The sequence below is a fragment of the Varroa jacobsoni genome, unplaced genomic scaffold, assembly GCF_002532875.2.
Source record: "Varroa jacobsoni isolate VJ856 unplaced genomic scaffold, vjacob_1.0 scaffold_15, whole genome shotgun sequence".
Classification (NCBI taxonomy): Eukaryota; Metazoa; Arthropoda; class Arachnida; order Mesostigmata; family Varroidae; genus Varroa; species Varroa jacobsoni.
The window spans coordinates 51,200-72,037 of record NW_019212917.1 but is presented as its reverse complement, the minus strand read 5'-3'; the positions used below and the strand labels follow the sequence as shown (position 1 = coordinate 72,037).

Below are 20,838 nucleotides of genomic sequence, written 5' to 3'. Positions count from 1 at the left end.
AGATTCAATTTACAATAATTGTGTTGGTTTATTTGATACTTATTGGATAACATTGCATTATTATTAGTATTATCATTATTTGTGATACAAAAAGCACTACACATATATATACATATATTCCAGTCTACTTTCTATCAACACTGGAATATAGATATCATTAGGTAATCAACAAACCATACAAGCGACATAGTATTTCAAAACACTAACATGTCAGAGTTTTTTTGTTATCAAATGCTCGGTATCAATATCTATTAATAGATGTCGAATCACTACTCGACATCTTCGAGGTTGTATTTGTCTCACTTCATATTAACACGCGATATTTTTGACAAAACACCTCTGTTTGAAGCACTTGACAGTTTGAAAAAAGGCTGCTTAGCAGTTCGAAAGTCTTCATTTTACTCGTTTCTACTGTATTTTACTGCTCTGCAACGTTAAGAGGTCAAAATTTAAGACCCCAAATCTGTTAAGTAACTTTCTTCGAACTTATTCAAAAGTTTTTTATGCCACTGTATATATACATATATGTAATAGCTTGTTAGTTATCAATTTTTTGGTGGTTCTCTTTGTCGACATCAGCGGCATCATCTGTCCCATCGATATCAATGTCCTCAGTTTGCTGGGGGTCCCTGTTGGATGATGCTGCCAGTGATCCCCTGCTACCCTCAAGGCCCTGCGATGTCCCAGGGACAGTGTCATCGGCTTCATCCTCCGCATCCTCCTCTTCGTCGTCCTCGTTGACGTCCATCTCGAGCAAACGCATCCGCCGTCCGTTAACGCGGACACAACATAGATTTCTCGAGCCACTAACGGCGAGCACTTGGGCATTACCAACGCTGGAGGGAATTGGACACCTGTCGAGAACTCGATGGTTCATTTTGTCGATGTATGATCTGCAATAATGCAATTGATAGATAGTAAAAAGGACAGCAAGCAAAAATATATGACAAATAAATGAAACTATTACATATGTTACAAAAAAGATGTGTTACAACTTTTTTTTGTGTATCAACTTGGTTTTCATTGCATGACTCGATACATGCATGGTTGTCTGGATTGTTTTGGATTTAATATTGTAAAGTGGAGAAGTTGACGGATATGAATAAGTTACGAAATAATCACCATTGGGATGCGTAGGTTTTGATGGATAGATAGATAGGAGTTCAGCAGACTGACCAAGTAAGAGTAGCAGCAATAACAGTAATCCACCGTCCAACCCTCTCTTTTCGCTTTACAACTTACCCCGCGTCAAGGGCGCCAATCCTCCAGTCAGCTCGCAATGCAGCCACAGCTTGCCACTCGTCGACTCTAATCAATGGAAACTGTGCCAAGACAACCTGCTGCAACTGTTCTGGGTCTCGAAGAAGTACGGTAATTACATCACCTGAATAAAGCTGGGCTGCAACTATTGCCTTCGGCTGTTCAGCTGCCTCGCCGGCTCCACGCAATGAGGTACTAAAGAATGCACCGAACTTCAGGACACAGAATTCTTCGTCGCGAAAGACAAGCATATGCTGCGATTCAGGTGATGGTACAATGCAGGTAAATACATTTGTCTCGGTAACTGCATAAATCAAAGGGTATAACACAGAGTTAGAAAAAAAAAATCTGTTTTAATATAACAGTTTGATTTCGTTTTTGCTGAATCCGGAGTATCTCGCAATGAATTTCCTTCAATCGGACAAGGTGTAGTCGGAAACAATTCGGATAATACAGAGTTGAAAAAGTAATGATATTCACATTACAATTGGACAAACAATTGGATGCTGAGCTAAGATAAAAAGGCTAGAAAATTTTTAGTTGTGTCCTTGATAGACCCGCGAATTTTCATACCAACTCTATATCTAGACGTACCTAGCTGACTATACATGACATCCTTTCCAATATCGATAGGCCCCGCGAGGATTTTTGGCTGAACGCCCTGAGTAAATCCGACGCCAAGGCCTTCAAATGCACCCTTAATGCTGTCCTTCAGATGGATATATTCAAGCATCAACGACGTTTCTTTGCGATGCTCTGATAGGCCCAATTCACTCAAAATAGGAATGCCGAACTCATCTGCAAGAACAAATATTTTTAGATGGAAGAAAATACGAAGTTCTTTAAATAGTATATACAAAGGTTTCCACTAACCAACATTGTTAATTTTAAATGATAGGTATAGCTTCTATTTCGCTAACTATTATTATTATATGAAATACATATTGTTAACGATTTATTCCTAAACCACCGCTGGCATTATTTTTACGATATGCAGTAACATTGTGAGGTTATACAGGATTTTTTGAACTCATAGAAACTCTAAAAGGTACACTCTTTTATGAACATGTAAGTTCGGATAAATTGATATATATATATATATATATAATAAATGTATTCATGAAAAAACGAGTTCCGAAGAAAATACTTACGGATCTGCATTTTGAGCGGGTGCTCACTCAAATATTGCCCGACCTGATCTAACGTAAGGTCGTTATCTCTAGAGCAGACGAGGTAAGCGGATACCTGCATTTGTTATGGTTCAACCAAACCAAGTCGAAACACATACTGTTATTAATCGAATCAAAGCGCGCCCAAGTAGCCCATAACAGAAGTCAGAATCGAACGCCTTCACCTTAGTCCCTTGATATCATTTTAAGCGCTTTGTTGTAGCTCTCAGAAAAAGCTATTAAGCTGTTATATACTTGTCGCACACCTGTCCACTAGTTGCCCTTTTGAGGCACGAAAAGCCTGTAACCACACAAAGATCGAAAGAATAAGCGGGTTGAAGCCAACGTTATATATTCTTTTGTTCCAACCAAGAAGTAATTCAGGCGTGGCAATGATGTCAGGCGTTGTCATCACGTAACTACATTATGTGCTTACAATTGCTATGTCAACGGTTCATGAGCTTGTTAAAGAACTCGAGGTGACAGGCTGCATTCTTTATTTCATACTAGGTAGATCTCTCATAGCAGCAGACACTTCTGATATCCTTTAATTGTACTGCCATCACCTTACATTGAACCAACTCGAGATTAGCACTGAACATGATTTTTATCCTAGGTGACTCCTCTCTCTCTCTCTCGCTTAGACCCTCCCCGGCTAGCGGTAGAGATTGCACCATATATCATTTACGTAACCGTAAGCTCGAGTCAGATTTACGTTTGATTGAAGTTCTGCAAATTCGACCTGGAGTTCACTGCATCCATTTCTAACGGGCCTGGAGTCAATTCATAGGGGACCGAGTTTCCGCATTTTACACACTTGGGTTTTTATTTTGTGACCCGTTACATGCGAAATGTCCATGCCTTAGCCCACAGAGCCCTCAGACTCCATGTTCCGCTTTCGTGAAAAGCCTCTTTGACACTGAAGCAATGCGTTCTTATCCTTCAAGTCCAGATACCTGATTGTTTTTTCCTGGCCTTCAACATTTCAATCTCTGTTTTTAAAGTGCTTGCTCCATTCACTTACTGTGCTTTTACTTACGGCTTCCGCGCCTAATGTCTTCATCGACTTCCGATGAATTTCCGCAGCGCTGTGACCTTTGAAGAACAAAAACTTAACCACTGAAGGTTGATTTTCGAGATAGAAAAATGTTTTTCTCTCTGAACTAATTTCTTGTCAATTAAGCTCATCCTGTTCTTACTCACAGTCTCACTTACTTCAGACTTAGTAAAGTATTTACCAGCCGATTCAAATTTGCTAGCGATGCGTACCTTTAGAGCATTTGAATTTTGAAAGCGTGCCGGATTTGCGTAGCCTTATATTAGAAAAAAGACAATATGGCCTTTAATATAAATACCTTCGCAAGATCTCCCTCCATATGTCTTAATACGTCCTCGGGAACGGATTCGTCCGTAAGCGATAGTACGGTTCCGTATAACCAGCGGAAGAACGTCTTTAAATTTCCAATGTTCCACGTTGCTACCTTCTCGTTGCAAATAGAAGAAAGCAGTGTTAGCAATAAACAGAACAAACGCCATGTTCAGTTAATTTGAGGTAGTACTAGCAGAGTTTAGTGATATCAATAAATTTGGTTATTTCTCCAAAAGGGATCAATGTTAGCATACCTGATGCAATTCAAGAACTTTAAGCACAAAGGATCTGAGCGCACGACTAAGACCTTCAAGTGTCTCCAATGAGATTGAACATAGCGCGTACTCTTTCCATGAAGCAAGTCCTTTCATTTGCTCGATGTGGAAGAACAGCCGGTGACAAACGGGTAGAACATGGCTAGAAAGAATTCGTGTCAAATTGCTATAACAGGCCTCTACGCTGACACTCAGCTTATGCAAACCCTTTGGGGTAACCTGAAAGCCAAAAAAACAGCAGGTAACGTGTTTGGTTGATAGCCTGTAGTATATGAATTGAGATGTACACACTTTTACAAGCTCAGTTTGACTTAAAGACACTGTCATAGTTCCAACAGAAAGATTTTAAAATAAATAATAATATTAAGTTTACATAATAAACTTCATAAACATATATAGTAAACTTAATAAAAATTTTGCTTACTCAAAAGCTATACCTTGTATAGAAGAACGTCTCTCAGAGCCGTCGAAAGTGTCCCGAAAACAACCAGTTCCAAAAGGTCGTCCGAAAAAGATGCACCGTGTGAGAAGTTGATCAACTTTGAATCCATCTCGAGTACTACGTCATCCCACGATTCCCTCAAAAGGCTCATCGAAGCGCCCAGATACTCTGCAAATGACGTTAAAAGTAGAACGTCAGTCACAGAACAATTATCAGAGTGTGGAAAATGTTTTTGCCGCAAATAGATTCTCGAGACACGAAGATTTTGCTAATCAAAAAATTGCAAGCCTGCTATCATCGATTATCTTCGATTGAGTGTAGTATAAGCACTCCTACTTGTTCCGATGGACACAAGAATTTATGTATACAGCAACAATCTATAGGTAATAATAAAAGATCGTCTGATACACAAAAGCAAGTGGCAACTAAAGTACTCTATATTAGTTGACGGTCTTTAAAAATAACTGACACCCTGAATATTACAAAAATATCTGCATAAGTCTTACGTGATTATCGGCGTTTAAAATTTAGAAATGTCCAGGCTTTACAATGTGTTAAAGTAAATTTTACGACCAGGTGTTTAGTTTAAAATTCATATATATTTTTGGGTTTGTCTGCTGCTTATAAAATTGACTCTATCGAAAATAAATTGGATTCTTCACTTGAATCGTACACACCATACAAAGACGCATAAATGGTATAATTTTCCGTTGTTTTTCATGCTTTAATTAGTAATTAAAATTAGTTATTAATTTATTAAAACCAGTAACGTTGCTCCGATATTTTAGTAGACCTTCTATCTCGCAACGGCTTTTCCTCCAGCGTTACTTGAACGGATCTGCGAATTTAAAAACTGTTCTCTGCATGAAATACCTATACTTATTGTAGATGAGTAGGTCAAAGGTCAACTGGAACGAAAAACATACGCCTCTGTAGGTAATCGTAAGTACACTCGTATGCTTGGCTTTACCTACGTAGCACCCTCTAAAAGCTATATTGAGCGCATACCAGGATATCGCTGTATTCTGAACTAGTGATGAATTAATCTCAAGAACAGTCTTTTTATTCACCACATATATCAGCAAAAAAAAGAGCCAGAAATTTCAATCCGTATTTAATCAGCTAAATATACTCTAAGACGGATTTAAACTATAAAAGACAGCAACATAATTATACAACGTTGAACATATGACGGTAATAACAACCTCTGTGTCAGTTTTTTTACAGCAGTACAGGAAAATTAGATTAAATAATTTTGTGTGAACATCCAGTCATTTGGATGTTGTACGTTACACAATTATGCTTTAATACCATTTAAACTCTTGTAAGCTGATTACCGTCAAGATGACCAATATGTCGGTTGTAATAGGCCATTGTCTGGAGTTGGTCGAGTTTTTCCTTGAGAAGCGGTGTGGAATAAACGATGTACTCCCCAGCACGACTTACTGAGAATATTCGTGCAGCGTCGTGGCTCATTGACGCGCACAACAAATCGCTAGCCTAAAATATACCAAATAACTTTTCATAATTAATAGCAGGATACCACTTAGCCCCTGTATATTTGATATACGTATATCAAGTCACGAAGTAGAACTAGTTTTCTAGATTGTGTCATAATTAGCTTGTAAATAAACTAACAATATGGTTTACCTGAATTGAGCCGCAGGGCAAGGTTCCATGGAGGTAAAGGTTGAGTGTATCGCGTGACAAGCACAGTAGCATGTTAAATGGTACCTTCTCAGGAGGCGGTCTTGCTGTCTTTAGGTTTTTCAGAGGCTCTAGCTTTGAGGGATGATTGTCCTGCGAAACTACATCTCCCACTCGATCCCTATCAGGATCTAGAATCCAGTGAAGGCCTGTCACCGGTCGATCATCTTTAATATGATGTACGACCTGTCCCTGCTCAACGTGACATAACTCCAGACGGCCTGAGGAAAATAAGTTCTTTCATTAATCACATCCGTCATATAGTATAGAACGACAGAGCCGACTATTCTGTAATAGGTGTTTGAGTCCCCTCCTCTTCGGTTATGCTCATCCAGTAATCAAAGGAAATCACACTCATCTATTGTAAATACATACTGTCCGAGTATGAGATCGCGAGCAGCTGTCCGTCCGGTTTCCAATGAAGTGCCTGCACGATGACGCCCTCTTCGCGAGGTTTTGGCCTGGCCCAGACCTTCTGCCACCGGTGACGGTGTACGACAACCTCACCCGACTCGAAGGCTATGGCTAGAAGGTCCATTCGGGGAGACCATGCCATCAAGTGAGCGACCCCAGAAAGAGATTTGTCTTCCAACTGCTGAAAGGGCGCCATCTGTATGAGGGAGATGCGGGACGATAGAAGTGTATAAGGACGTTATTGTTTAACGATGTCATCGTTTGCCTGTACATTTATTTCGAGAACAACTGTTTGCTGAGCTAATTGTCTATGATTCTCAGGCCATGTACTTCCACGACGTCTTATGGTTACGCACATATTTGGTATGACGATGTAATTCAAACCGATATTATTCATGAATACCCCATAGTAAGTTTATCTTGCTAACAAAAAGGAAAGTTTAAACGAAAACCGTCACTTAAGCCATAATAAACTAATAAACCATTTTATTAGATTATTGTTTTATCTGCTCTGATGTATGATGTTGCTAAGCTGTTAGAGTTGAGCTACAAGACTCACGCAACAGAAACTTTACCTTAGTAGTGACAGCGAATGCATTCAAACTCTTACGGCACGCCAACCGTTCCTGACAAATCTACGAAGTGTTTGTTTCTTACGATCACGATTTGAAATTGTTGCTTATTAGAACATGATGTTAAAACCTATTCTAGGACCAACATTGGACTCTTTGGTGGTTCAACTCGGATCCCCTGGCAATGTATTGTTTATATGTACCCGATGCATATCTTTTGTTTCTCTCGAAAAAAAGGATTTTTTGCTAAGACACTACGCAATATATGAAGCAGAAGAAATATCATTGTATTTCCACACCGTCTTTGTCTGCATCAGCTGTATAGCTCATTACTCTACTTGAAACCTATGCACAGTGGCTGTATACAATTCAATCTGCGAATTTATCGGCTCGCTGAATGTGCCGACGCCTACCAGGCTATTATGGCAGTAGTGAAACTACGGCGTAGTTCGAGCACTGACTGTAAACACTGATGGTATTACTTATTATATTATTCATTATCAATCTCAGTTGACAAATATCAGTAAGATCTATTCATCTCGAAGATTTTTCCTAGTAAGTAAACAATACTAACCCAAGCACTATATATTTGCAAATCTGAATTGAATATAGCTGATCGTTGTATAAAACAATTATTATTCGATTACAACTACAACAGCGTATGGGACTAATAAATGTAGCCGAAACATAATTCCATGTAAAGTGTCCTACCATGAGTAATGCATTCGGAACACTCAAAGATATGACAAAATCAGCCCTCAATTTAAAATGGCTGATTTTTTCATACCTTTGAGTTGTGCGATATTCAGCTTAATATTTAACATCAGTCTGAAAAATGCCCAGATTCCTTGCGTCAACGTTTTACGCTATCTATGGCAAGCATTATAGGATATACTCCTTTTATCTCATGCTTTCAATTGGACAAACTCCGTGCTGCTTTTGCGAGCTTACCTAATATGTACTTATTTGTTTACGTACACAACCTTTGACGTTACTAATAAATGGATTTCATGAATTTTTACGTTCCATAAAGCATAAGATTCTTTCTCCAGCAACGCTTATAATCCTCGTACACAGCGGGGCAAATATATCGCATTGTATTACGTATCTATAGTAATTTTTACCTCATTACCTCATAATGGACCATTTAATAATGTAAAAAAATGCATTACATCGTAGCTAGCTAACAGATCCGTGTTTTATTGCATATAGTTCATCGTATGATACAAATGATTATCCTGGCCAACCACTAAAGTACAACCAGAGTCAATTCAATTGAATCGTTTCGTAAATAAAAAAAACCAAAAGATCCATTTAGGGAAAGCTTAACTGCAATTTCCCTATCCAGAATCAAGTAAATGCTTAGCTGTACGACATCATTCACGGAGAAATCGCAATGGTCAAGTTCTTCACAATCTCCCCTCCTCCTGCCACATTAATGATAAATATTTTAAGACGTTCACAGACTCGCCTACAATTTCTCATATATCTCTCTCATATACAAAAATCTCATATACGCATTTAAAGACTTGGCTGCTTTCGAGCATAGTTTATGTCAGTGTGCCAGTATAAACAGAATAAAACTGAGATTTTTTAAGCAGACGACATTTTTACGGCAAAAACACAATACTTCAAACCCTTCATTGTGGTGAACTTAAACAATTAAAGTCTGCTAACGAAAATGAGTCCAACCTTCATTTTGAGGACGCACGACGCCTTATCAGTAAACACCGATGAGTCGGCTGTTAAAGAACAATCCAGATTATAGATTCAAGTGGGCATAGCGAAAGTTCAAACTTTGCAGAAAAAGTCCACGCCTATTTTTATCAAACTCTTTATGTACAACTACAACGTGCCCACCCATCTTTTTCCCTGCTGTAATCTTGTTCCCTTTAGAACATTTGCTGCTTCTATTGACAGCCAAACATAGAAAACAAAGGCTTGAAACAATGTCAATGGCTGATACTGACTAGAATTTGGATTGGTAAATTCTGTTGCTGTAAAAGAAAAACAGGGAGGAAATAAAAACAAAATTCACTTTCTGATGTTTTTAGACAAAAACGTAATAATAAGCTTAAAATTGTCAGTTTCGCGTCTTTCGTGGAAATCAAGTAAAGTTGATCTAATAGCTAGATTTCATAGCAGAACTACCGTCAGAAACTATGCACACAAAAGTGATCTTCACTTTCGACGGAAAACGTTGATAAGTTCAGTACAGTAATTCATAGTCACACGCTTCAACGAGATAAATTTGACCATGACAGGATAAAAACAGTTGCTTTAAAATGTGACAGTTTTTATAATCCTTGACGGCAAAATATTACCTACGACGCTCTGTGATAATAATAATAATGACAATAATAAGTTAACCGTATCTTAAAATAACTAATACAGCAGAGGCCGTGTGTTTAGTCGCGAAACAATCTTATTTGTTTGAGATGACCTTTTTTATACCAAGGAACTTTGTTTAGAAGCCGCTATAAGCCTGAGTAGGGCATCGGGCGTCATCCCCTGTATCCGCGAAGCTGCCCCTATCGTGGACGGCCGTGCGGCTTCGAGCTTGCCTCGAATCTCGTTCGATAAATTGAAGCGTTTGTAATCGATATTTTCGGGAATTTTCGCTTCTTCTTGACTTGACAACGTCTTGATCTCATCGAGCTGATTCTCAACTAACGGTTCATATATTGCTTCGACCATCAAACGATGGAACAGATTGCGATTCTGTTGAACTGCCACTATGTCAGGGTGATAGTCAAAAGCCATTAGCAACTCCTCAATGTCCAGGGAATCGACCGTCAAAAGCGAGTAACCAGACCGCATATTGGAGTTAGATGAAAGGTTACTCTTAGGCATCAACTTTCCCCATTGATTTGTTGCCATCCTTTTCGTCTGTAAAGCCCGCTTTGCATTAGCCAACTTCGTTCGAGTTTCGACAAGACGGGAGTAGCGCTTCTCGTCCACGCATCCCGCTATATATCCTTTTTCCGTCAATCTCAAATCTGCATTATCTGGTCGAAGGTAAAGCCGAAATTCAGATCTTGACGTAAACATACGGTAAGGCTCCATTGTCCCGTGTGTGGTTAGGTCATCAATTAATACTCCTATATTGCTTTCCAGTCTGCTAAACGTGACAGCATTTTCGCCCTGCACACGGCGGGCGGCGTTGATACCTGCAACGACTCCTTGAACAGCAGCCTCCTCGTAACCTGTCGTTCCATTGATCTGTCCAGCGAAAAAAAGGCCAGGCACTTTTTTCGTCTCCATGGACGGATAGAGCTCGCGTGGGTCAACATAATCATATTCAACGCCATAACCAGGTCTCGCAAGTTCCGCCTTCTTGCAGCCCATCATACACTGCACGAGCTTCAATTGTTCTTCGGCAGGGAGTGTGCACGAGATGCCATTTGGGTAGATGAGGTCTGAGTCAAAGCCTTCACTTTCTAGCCAAACCTGGTGCTGACGCCCACTAAAGCGGATCACTTTTGATTCAATCGATGGACAATATCGGGGCCCATTAATCTCTTCGGCGACATGTCGGTTTCGGTGCATGTTGGCGAGGACTATTTTCTCTATTTCCTCCGTTGTATAGGTCATATACGAGGATACCTGCTGATCTGCCGTTAACCATACGCTGTCGTTCATAAAGGAAAAAGGCACTGGCGGGTTGTCATTGGCCATTTCCTCCAAATCCTTAAAATCTATAGAGCTTTTAATCAGTCTAGGGGGAGTGCCAGTCTTGAGCCGGCCAATGCGGAAGCGTAATCTATCCAGTGTGTTTGCCAGGCCAATCGAGGACCTATCGCCGAGTCTTCCAGCGGGCCAACTATCTTCACCGATATTAATCATCGCCTTGAGGAAGGTGCCCGTTGTTAAAACGACCGTCTGTGCATCAACCTCCTCCCCCGTTTCAAGCACGATACCAGCGCATTTTCCGTCTTCGAGACGAAGGTTCTCAACACTAGCTTCGTACACCTCAAGATTCGGATGTTGTTCAATTGTTTTCTGCATGTTAGCCTTGAAAATTTTGCGATCCATCTGAGCTCGTAGCCCCCACACCGCAGGGCCTTTCCGCCGATTCAGCACTTTATACCCTATACCGGAGTAATCACAAATGTTGGGGGCCAGACCTCCGAGCGCATCGAGCTCGCGTAATAGATGCCCTTTGCCGATGCCACCAAACGACGGATTACAAGACATTTCGCCAATTGTGTCGAACTTGTGTGTCACGAGAGCTGTCGATGCGCCCATACGCGCAGCGGCGGAAGCAGCTTCACAGCCGGCATGGCCTCCACCGACTACAAGGACATCGAATCGGTGTCGCGGAACCGTCGAATTCAAAAGACGTCGTACGTGCAGCATTTCTGCGAGTCGGTATTCTGTTAAGGTTATATCCACCCACGTGTTCTGTGTCTGTTTATATAACTAGTGAACAGACAATCGGCCGGAGACCTTTATTAAAAAGGTTTCGTTGCTCAGTAGACTCTTCCCGCCTTTTCTCGACCGCCGTTTCTAGAGGTCTTCCTATGATCGGCTGTGCATACAATCGGCCACCTCTGCAAAAGAGAGACGCCATTCATCCACTGGTTAATAAACCATAACCACGCTAAACAACTGCTCATTCGAAGATTATGCCGGTATAGGGAAGTGTGGAAGAGAGGCATGGACGTGTTTGTTAGGTAGAATTATCTGGGCAACATTTATGTTTTCAGATCTCTGTGACATTTGCAGTTCGATTATTGCTTGTAGCTACCTTGAGACGATGCGCGTTTGTCCTACATGTATAGGCCCTCTTGTGGAGGGAATGCGAGGCTTACACCACATTTTCTGTCTTTTACGGATTACTTTCGTAAAGGCTTGTATCGTACGTGACTAAGGTGAAGCGTCTTATGATTTAGTCAAACGCTCTTTTAATTAGACGGCGCATACAACAAAATGAATAATAAAATCATGTTACAGTCAAATATGTATACATATATGTCTATAGTCCAAGGCCTACGGACGCCTTGAATATGTATTGGCGAACTGTATCTCCAAACGTTTATTGCAAAATACGCAAACTTTGATTATTAAAACATATTTATTTACCCTTGTTAAAATAACTTAGCATTTTAAACTTGATTATCATACTAAACTCGGTTTCAGAAAATTACGCTCAGGTCATAAGTTAGTGCATAAGGCAGTAGTTATAATCGCTAAAATTTAAAAATACATTTAAAACAATTTTTCGAATCCAAAACAATTGAGTGACGGCAAAACCACTTCAGAGAATCTCACATTTGTTTCGACCAATGTGTTTGTTTAATTCTATCGTCAGCTGATCGAACACGTCTATTCAGTGCCTACTGGAAGCTATTAATTGACCATCTAAATATAAAGCGTTGTCCACCGACCCTCGTACCTCTGCCTGCATCATCCCCTATGCATATATACAGAAGCGTTAACGATTAAGAACGTCTTCGCACGCCGAGCGCTGTCTGGCGTTGAATCGCGTCCGCCAGTGAAATCTCACCCAGTAATTCAGCCGGGTAGCGAAGATGCTATTGGTGGTTTTCCTTGAAGGCACCGCGGTACTTGCGCATCAATCGTGTAACGCTCGACGAAGATGAACTTTCTTTCAACTTACTTTTTCCAACAGTAACGAAATAAGCATCTGTAGGTGCCGCGTTTGCGACAAAAAAGAGAAATTAAAATTTCCTAAAAGTCCTTTCCAAAGAGGCCTTTTGTTTTCATTAACATCTGCAACACTACGCTATGTCTTGACTGCTGTTCAAAAGAGCCCAGATCGTAGACGACAGTTTTGCATCGGCTCCTAAACACGTTGCACTTTACAACTATTTTTCATACGAACGAAACTATTGTTATAATATGACTTCATGTGTATAAATACTGACCTTCTTTATTGCCGACCAACTGAACGTTCGCTCTCCAAAACGCTTCTAGTGAGCCATTTTTCATTATAGTCTATCTACGTCCGAGAATTAAGCGAAGGGACAATTATTTCTCGGATGGTAATACGCAGATAGTCGAATCAGCCATAACCCAGCAAAAATAAACACCCCAATAGGGGATTCGAAAGAACGACCGAAGGCCACAAACCACAAGAAATAGATCCAACATAACCTGAGTGTCAACGATGCGTTTTCACATTTTGAGGAGTGAAGGCCGCTCGTGGTATTAGCCACTTCGTGAGAAACAGCAGCGACACAGGTAAGTAACCGTGGCTCAAGGAAACATGTTTATACTGAATGTTTACATAATTTCTAGTTTTGCAGATATTTAACTTATAAAGTTTCGTTGGAACAAGAAAAATCAAAGCCTAGTGTTGATCCAATGAAGTTCTAACTAGAAGTCACTTAGGCAGGCCCATGAGGCTTACTTGAATTAACTGTAAATTTATCTACTAATTTGAAAAAACCCCCTAATTGTATAATATCTTCTGAAATTCCAAATATCATGAGACGCAACGCATAACTAAAGTGTCATTACTGGCAACAGTCTGAAAATAGACTTTTGATTGAGTTATCTTTAGTAAAAGTCACTCTTGAAACAACATCTTCAGTGCATGCATCGAATGTAACGATGCACCCTAAAATACGTAGTGCCAGTACCCAATATGTCAATGAATGTAAGTGTGCTTCGAAACAGTGATTACATTTGTAGCATACACAATCTAACAGTGACGGTTTGCCGAACAAATCCCCAGTTGTTCTTGTTCTCAAGAAATCTCTACCTAGACAGCCTCTGTACGTCTGATGAGACAGTTTTAACCGTTCTAACCGATTCTAATGATGATGAAAATTATTACTAATAATTATTAGTTAAGTTATTGGTCTTGCTTTTGCTGACTCACCGGCAGGACATGCCAATATAGGCTCGGCCAGAAGGTGCGCGATTGTCGTTGTAAAAAAACGTTACTTGATCCTCTCCATAGCTCCGCCGCACTCAACATTTGCGCCGCAATGGCCGGCAGCTCTGGCGGAGGTTCCGACGAAGAAAACAAGGAAGAGGGGGTTTACTGCATTTGCCGAACGTCGGATACGTCACGTTTTATGATTGGATGTGACAACTGCAACGAGTGGTACCATGGAGACTGTATTTCGATTACGCCCGAGTTTTCGCGGAATATTTCGAAATTCTTCTGCCTCCTATGTAGGACTGGGAACCCGGCGCTAAAAACGATCTTCAAGGGTGATAAAAAATCCTGCGGTGAATGCAGTGCCTGCGTCCGCTCTCAAAACTGTGGAAAGTGTGACACATGCCTTGACGGAGCAGGAAAAAAATGTAGAAAGCGTATTTGCAAAGTAAGGCCACGATTGTGTGAGAAGAATAGCTTTAAGATGTTGGCGTTACAGGTATTGTTAATCTGTATCGTCGCCGAAGGCAGTCTCGTGTACTACGAACAGATTCGATTTGACTTGATGGCAGCATGCGGCATAGTGATAGCAGAATGACTAAACGTTTGTCAATTTTAAAATAAAGAAGAAGTGTCAGGCGGAAAACGCTTTTCAAATTGTTCGTTTACACTTGCAAGTGTGTTGTACACAAATTCAAATGTGTTATACACGCGAGAAACATGAATAAAGTTTAGAAAAAGTTCTATAATCATCACATGGCATAAAATAAGTAACAACTGTAATTTGATCATATAAACAAGTTAGCAATTTTCGAATGCAGGATAATTTATTTAAATTTTCGTACATTTTAAATTTGATGCATTGATGGTTATAACATAGAACTTTCATTTGTTTTCCTTTGTTTATAACATAGAAAAACTTAGAAAATAAAGATTGTAAACATTAGTTTCATTATGAAACTTTTGCATATATCTTAATGGTACTGTTATTCTTTAATAACAATGATTAATGTATTACAGCTAAAGACAGCCCACGTTTTCTTAGCCCTCTAAAAGTATGTTATAAACATAAATGATTGAAAAAAAAATTGAAATGCACGAAAATTTTAAATAAATTATCTTGCATTTAAAAATTGTTAACTTGTTTATATGATCAAATTAGAGTTATTATGTCATGATTACAGAATTTTTTCTGAACTTTATTCATGTTTCTTATGTGTGTATAACACATTCGAATGTAAAACAACAATTCGAAAAACGTTTTCCGCCTGACACTTTTTTTTGTGTACGTTTACTAAAACTAACTTGGATCATGGCCCCATACAGAAAAATACAAATAAAACCTTGTATCTATTCCAGTCGTGCATTCAAAAGGTTATAAACAAAATGAGCAACGTTACAATACTGAAGATGATAATCGAATGTACGCGCGTCGATCCATTGCTTTGTCTATCTACCCCTTGTTTAGGTTGAACGGAAGCGCAGGGAAGAAAAACGTGAAAAGCGACGCCGTGAAGAAGAGGAGCGCCTCCGAGCCGAACAGGAGGAGCGAGAACGGCGTAAAAAAGAAAAGGAACGTCGACGTAAAGAAAAAGAACTTCAGCTCAAACGCGAAGCTGAAGAACGGGAGCGACGCGAACGTGAACTCGAAGAACAGCGTGAAGCCGAACGTAAACGTCAAGCCCTTGAACGAGAGCGTCAATTGGCGCAACAGCAACAGCAGCAACAGTCGAGCCAACGAAAAAGTGCCCGAGATAAATACCTTCAAGATGATGAATACGTACCAGAAAGTGGCGGAAGCAGCGGGCGACTCACCACTAAACGGAGCAGCACGAAAAAACAGCAGAGGCAACAAGATTATCAGGTAGGCAGACACACGATATTTATATGGGAACTGGCGCAGCGTTGCATGGAAATTGATTCTATGTCACATATAGCACGAAGCGTTGGTCCTTAATGAACTTGATTGTGTGATTAATATTGTGATTATAAGTGTTAATAAATGATATCTCATTATATTTGATTTTGACTAAGTGTAAAATATCCTACACAGGTGTTGGCATCAATGAGGTAAATTAAGTAGAAAAAACTTGGCTTTTCTGCAAGCGTATAGCGAGCTTTAAAAATGGTATCCGGAATTACGTGGTGACGTATCCCGATTTTCACGCGTACCCTTTTTATCACCATTAATTGATTTATTGCAATATACTTTGTCGACTAAGGTGGCGCCGCGTCGACTTCGACGGCGGGTTGGTGATGACGATTATTCATGGAATGACCGGGGTCGAACCGTTCAGGAAGAGGCCAAACAATGTTTTGGCCCGAAGTGCGCGCAAGTGGCTCGTGCAAATTCGAAATATTGCTCAGACGAATGTGGCATGAAACTCGCAATGAGTCGAATTTTTGAGATTCTGCCTGCGAGGATACAGAGTTGGCAGAAACGAACTGCCGAGGCAGAATTGTCAAATGAGCGACAACTGCAAAAAATTAGGTGAGTAGGAATTCTACATAGCAGCGTTATTGATTTCATTCAAATACTCACATATTATGTCAAACGCGCAGTCGTAAAAATCCGTGATAATATCGTTGATCAAAATCGCATTTGAAGGCTCTGTCAGCAAAACGAATCTGAGTTAGCTCTTTTCAGCTAGGTGAAAACATATTTATAATAAAATTGTAGCTAATCCTCCTTGCCATAAATATCAGCAGGATACAATCACGCTAATGCGAACAGCTTTAATCGATCTTTTTACTAGGGAGCAAATACATGATGCTCATCTGGAAGAATTGGACTATAGGCGTAAGAAGATGGAACTCGAAAATCTCATTCGTCGTGCGAAGTCAACGCTGATCAGCGAGGAAGATGTTGAAGAGTCTGAGGATCAAGAACAAATTTATTGCGTGACCTGCGGCCATGAGTTTCAAACAAGAACAGCCATTCGTCATATGGAACGGTGCTTCAACCGTTACGAAAGTCAAACATCGTATGGGAGCGCGTATCCAACGAAAGGTGACCTCGCTGAGATGTTCTGCGAATTTCATGTTCCATCACAACAGAGCTATTGCAAACGTCTTAAGATTCTTTGTCCTGAACATTATAAGGTGAGCTGGTGGTTTTATACATCAGATAATACTATTTAGAGATAATTATTGAGTATTTCAACTGTTACAACTCAAACTTATTAATACAGCAGCTGTTTATAATAAAATGTCACCTTTCACCTGAGCTATTTACTATGCATAATACGAGACGTTCAAAAACTACACATTTTCAAGACTTGTGCTGTACCGCAGAAGCAAAATAAGCCTTGAGAATCGTTGATGTTTTCTTTTTCAATTACGTTAACATACTCTATAAACAGAATTGATCCTCCCTTGCATCTAGATATTCGAATGCGCTCCGTTGTATTAGATACGAGGTATTCGCTGACCAACTCGCTTTTATTATGTATCCGAATTTAACTGTATCCACATAGTTCTGTACAAGCTTAACAAAAAAGCATCTCATTAAAAGAAGGAGTAAACTAGCGTGCAATAATAGTCATTAAAACAGCCATAGTTTAATACAATAATGCAGTTTGCAAGGGGGTAAAGTTCATTGCCACATAGGACATCAATAACGCCTATTTTAGATGTAAACGAACAGATATAGACAAACTCAAAACTTTTCAAATCAATTTTTCAGGAACCCAAAGTGATGGACACTGAAGTATGTGGCTTTCCAATACAGAGAGAACTTTTCAACGACGAGGATGTTGATTTCTGCCGTTTGCCGAAGAAGAAATGTATTAAGCATATCTCTTGGGAACGAATGAAACGAGCGCAGGTCGATATGGAAATCATTCGAGCGAGGTTGGTTGCTTTATATGTTACTATGCTCTGTTTAGGTGTTTGGCAATGCGATGAGAAAATGGTCAGAAAAGCAGATTGCTATATTGAGAACTAATTAGTTAATCAATTAGAATTAATTAATTAGAAATTCATAAGTTTTGCAAGATAGTAATTCTCAATATAGCAATCTGTTTTTCTTATTAACAACTGTATATGTGCCTGCATCATAGCTGTCGTAATGACCCAAAGTGCCCGGCTGTCTTAGCAGATACATTAGAACTCAGTGGTAAACCGGGAAAAGGATGAAGAATTGGTATTTATAATAATAGTAATGTTATTTACATATCTTGAGGTTCACAAAGAAGTTGTACAGCATTAAGTAATAAATATATATCCTTGTGGTCGCTTTAACAGAAAAAAAGCGATCAACAGTTTTTAAAACACAAAGGTCAAAAAGATAATGCAAGGAACGTGATAGCTAGTGTTATATTTGTCAATAATTCAACAAATATAAGTAAATGAGAACGATGACGTCCATAACGGACACATAAGTATATATAATTACTGATGATTTTTTTCTTTCCTTCAAGGTTGAAGCGTGAAGAGCTATCGGAACAGGAACGTACAATACAAATCCAAATGGCAAGTCGTGGTGGGGTGCTCGGCCTTATGTTGCACAACACGGTTGAACACGATGATGAACCGCCGCATTCACTGCATAGCGATCTGCGACGAAACTCCAATGACATCGGAAGATCAGGGGGGCCGCATAAGGCACTGATCAACCATCCTCGCTTTAAGGAGATCCGAGAAGGACCCGGATCACCTTCTGGCGCGTATAGAGGAGACCATGATTATGGGTTCCGGCCAACGTGATAATGTCATTATTAATTATGTTAATGTAATATTTAATGGTGGGAGTCTCTACAAGGACATGGCGCGAGGCTGTATTGTTAGCTGACGATTTACAAGCATGGCCTTAAGCCCTTACGCCATTGATAAATCCGTACGTAAATTTATGATGACAAATAGACGGACATCCGTGCAGTTTTAAAAGTCAGTATGTTGCGTATCTTCTAAAATAGCAGCTGTTTAGGTATATGAAATTCAATTAGTATCGGATAGGCAGCAAGTAGTTGGTTACATAGACAATCTGTACATAATAATTGGACTAGTAGTAATAAGAAGATTCAAATTAATTAAGGTTGCGATGAATACTGGGTGTATTACACATAATTTGGATAGGAATGAAGCGAATTAAAGAATGAGATAGAATAAAGTTAGGTGTCTCAAGTATCGCAAAAGATGTGAACCAGAAAGCACCTATGAATTCCCGAATACAGCTGTTTCATCCTGGCACATGAATGATTGCCGTGCCTCGAAGATTATATGTAAATACACTGTAAAGTCAAAAAAACTGCTTGTAATTCACTTGGAATATGTTATTATATGCGTTTTTTTTAGAGAATATTCAGCTGAGATTATTTTAGCGACATTTTTTGCATATGCTAAAAGATAATTTTTGACGGTTATATTCATTCAATACAAGTATCATCAAAGTATCCCCAACATAACTTCGATTGAGAAACTAAGCCATTCACTAACAGTTTTTAAAATGTTCTTTCTTTAATCCTGTAATAACTTTTTAGTAGTCACTAATAGTTAAACGATATTGACAAATTTTTCAGAAAGTTCGAAAAAGGCAAGGGTTTAAACAAGGATAAAAGTTCGAATGGTGTAAAAGGCCACAGAAAGTCTCAATAGGACTAGTCGTTGATCTCATCTAAAAGACCGAATGTCGATTTCAATTGACATCGTCCTCTTCGAAACGACTTTTGATTTTTCTCACAAATATCGCAGTATATCAAACACGGCTTTTTAAGCCATTTCAATCAAACAGAGTGCTTTAAACATAAGGTCCATTATAAATCTTTCTTGAATTTTCAAAAACTGCATGAAAACGCGGATTTTGCACAAAAAAGAGCAGAAAATAATCTTCATTCACACAAGCCTACGTAGTGTGTGTCGTAACATATAAATATATTTTATCCTTCATATACCTTCTTTTGAATAGCCTTAAGAAAAAACTGTAGACGGCGAAGAAGCAGTTTGTTGTTACCATCTCCGACAATAGAATAGTCAATACTATCTCTTAACTCCAAGCTTGGATAATGTGTCTATGGGGAAATAGTTCTATACGAAAAAAAGAAAAAGGCTAGAACAAGAATTTTGGGCATATTATCCTTTTTATTTTTCTGGAAAAAGAATAAGTTGGCATAGACTGCGCAAGGAACATACTGTGTGTGTGAGCCTTCAGCACTTATCAGTCGCAAAGCTCAAAAGTGTTTCATTCTGCAAAAAGGAACCTTAAGATCCGCAATTAGTTGCGATTCGGGAAGTTAAAAAGGTTTACGCAACCCGTAATAATGGCACTTAGAGATGGAAGTCTATATCATATGATAGTAAAAGTCTACTTGTTGCATTGATAGAAACTTTTCAGATCCATCTGTATACACGACACGATATATTTTCGGATGTTTGAGTGCCTCACCAAATACTAGGTGCAGCCTGCGTTAAAAAACGAGGGTCGGCCTTTTTTACATGCAATCGTGACTACAAGAGCAAGATAGGCGCTGTAGAACTAAATGGAGAAAAAAAGCCTTCAGTAACATTCCCCAAATAATTTCTCACTGCTGATTCTCATTTTACATATATTCTGTTGTGGACCAAGTCCAGCTACCTTTATGCAACAAAAGTGTCGTAAAAGTCGAAACAAGCCCATTTGTAGTACAACACTATTTGTGAAAAGTAACACATGTTTTTGTAGACTTTAACCGAACAAATGAAATTTATTAAAAATATTTTAAAACAGGCTAAAATGAATATAATTTGTAAAAGAAATAGAGACGCTTACCCATCTGAGTAGAGTATTTTCGCATAAATTTG

At 39.3% G+C, this 20,838-nt stretch overlaps 2 protein-coding genes across 6 annotated transcripts; one reads left to right on the top strand and one right to left on the bottom strand.

Moving 5' to 3' along the window:
- Positions 1 to 3: 3 nt before the first annotated feature.
- LOC111268495 (5-taurinomethyluridine-[tRNA] synthase subunit MTO1, mitochondrial) lies at positions 4 to 14,161 on the bottom strand. Of its 5 annotated transcripts, none has more exons than XM_022847552.2 (11): positions 14,059 to 14,161; positions 6,598 to 6,832; positions 6,166 to 6,443; positions 5,853 to 6,015; positions 4,511 to 4,683; positions 4,053 to 4,292; positions 3,785 to 3,910; positions 2,412 to 2,505; positions 1,855 to 2,058; positions 1,243 to 1,564; positions 4 to 893 (listed from the first exon to the last, which is right to left on the bottom strand). In XM_022847552.2, exons 1-11 carry the CDS (start codon positions 14,155 to 14,157, stop codon positions 539 to 541), a joined length of 2,289 nt encoding a protein of 762 aa, XP_022703287.1. In that variant the 5' UTR covers positions 14,158 to 14,161; the 3' UTR covers positions 4 to 538. The 5 variants fall into 5 exon arrangements, with proteins under 5 accessions (XP_022703287.1, XP_022703365.1, XP_022703437.1 ...); XM_022847630.2 differs by lacking the exon at positions 14,059 to 14,161 and adding an exon at positions 13,100 to 13,191; XM_022847702.2 differs by lacking the exon at positions 14,059 to 14,161 and adding an exon at positions 12,718 to 13,042.
- Positions 14,162 to 14,167: 6 nt separating this feature from the next.
- On the top strand, positions 14,168 to 19,337 carry LOC111268759 (CXXC-type zinc finger protein 1). Its single transcript, XM_022847961.2, has 6 exons — positions 14,168 to 14,509; positions 15,530 to 15,925; positions 16,284 to 16,552; positions 16,818 to 17,163; positions 17,747 to 17,913; positions 18,483 to 19,337. Exons 1-6 carry the CDS (start codon positions 14,168 to 14,170, stop codon positions 18,766 to 18,768), a joined length of 1,806 nt encoding a protein of 601 aa, XP_022703696.1. The 3' UTR covers positions 18,769 to 19,337.
- Positions 19,338 to 20,838: the final 1,501 nt, after the last annotated feature.

Bases quoted from the DNA above. Each gene is read 5' to 3' on its own strand.
- LOC111268495 (XM_022847552.2), bottom strand. From the start codon at position 14,157: ATGTTGAGTGCGGCGGAGCTATGGAGAGGATCAAGTAACGTTTTTTTA. The intron at 4,293-4,510 runs GTATAGCTTTTG...TTTGGCTTTCAG, and splicing joins GAGACGTTCTTCTATACAAG to GTTACCCCAAAGGGTTTGCA. The intron at 894-1,242 runs GTAAGTTGTAAA...GCATTATTGCAG, and splicing joins ATTGGCGCCCTTGACGCGGG to ATCATACATCGACAAAATGA.
- LOC111268759 (XM_022847961.2), top strand. From the start codon at position 14,168: ATGGCCGGCAGCTCTGGCGGAGGTTCCGACGAAGAAAACAAGGAAGAG. The intron at 17,164-17,746 runs GTGAGCTGGTGG...TCAATTTTTCAG, and splicing joins TTTGTCCTGAACATTATAAG to GAACCCAAAGTGATGGACAC. The intron at 17,914-18,482 runs GTTGGTTGCTTT...CTTTCCTTCAAG, and splicing joins ATGGAAATCATTCGAGCGAG to GTTGAAGCGTGAAGAGCTAT.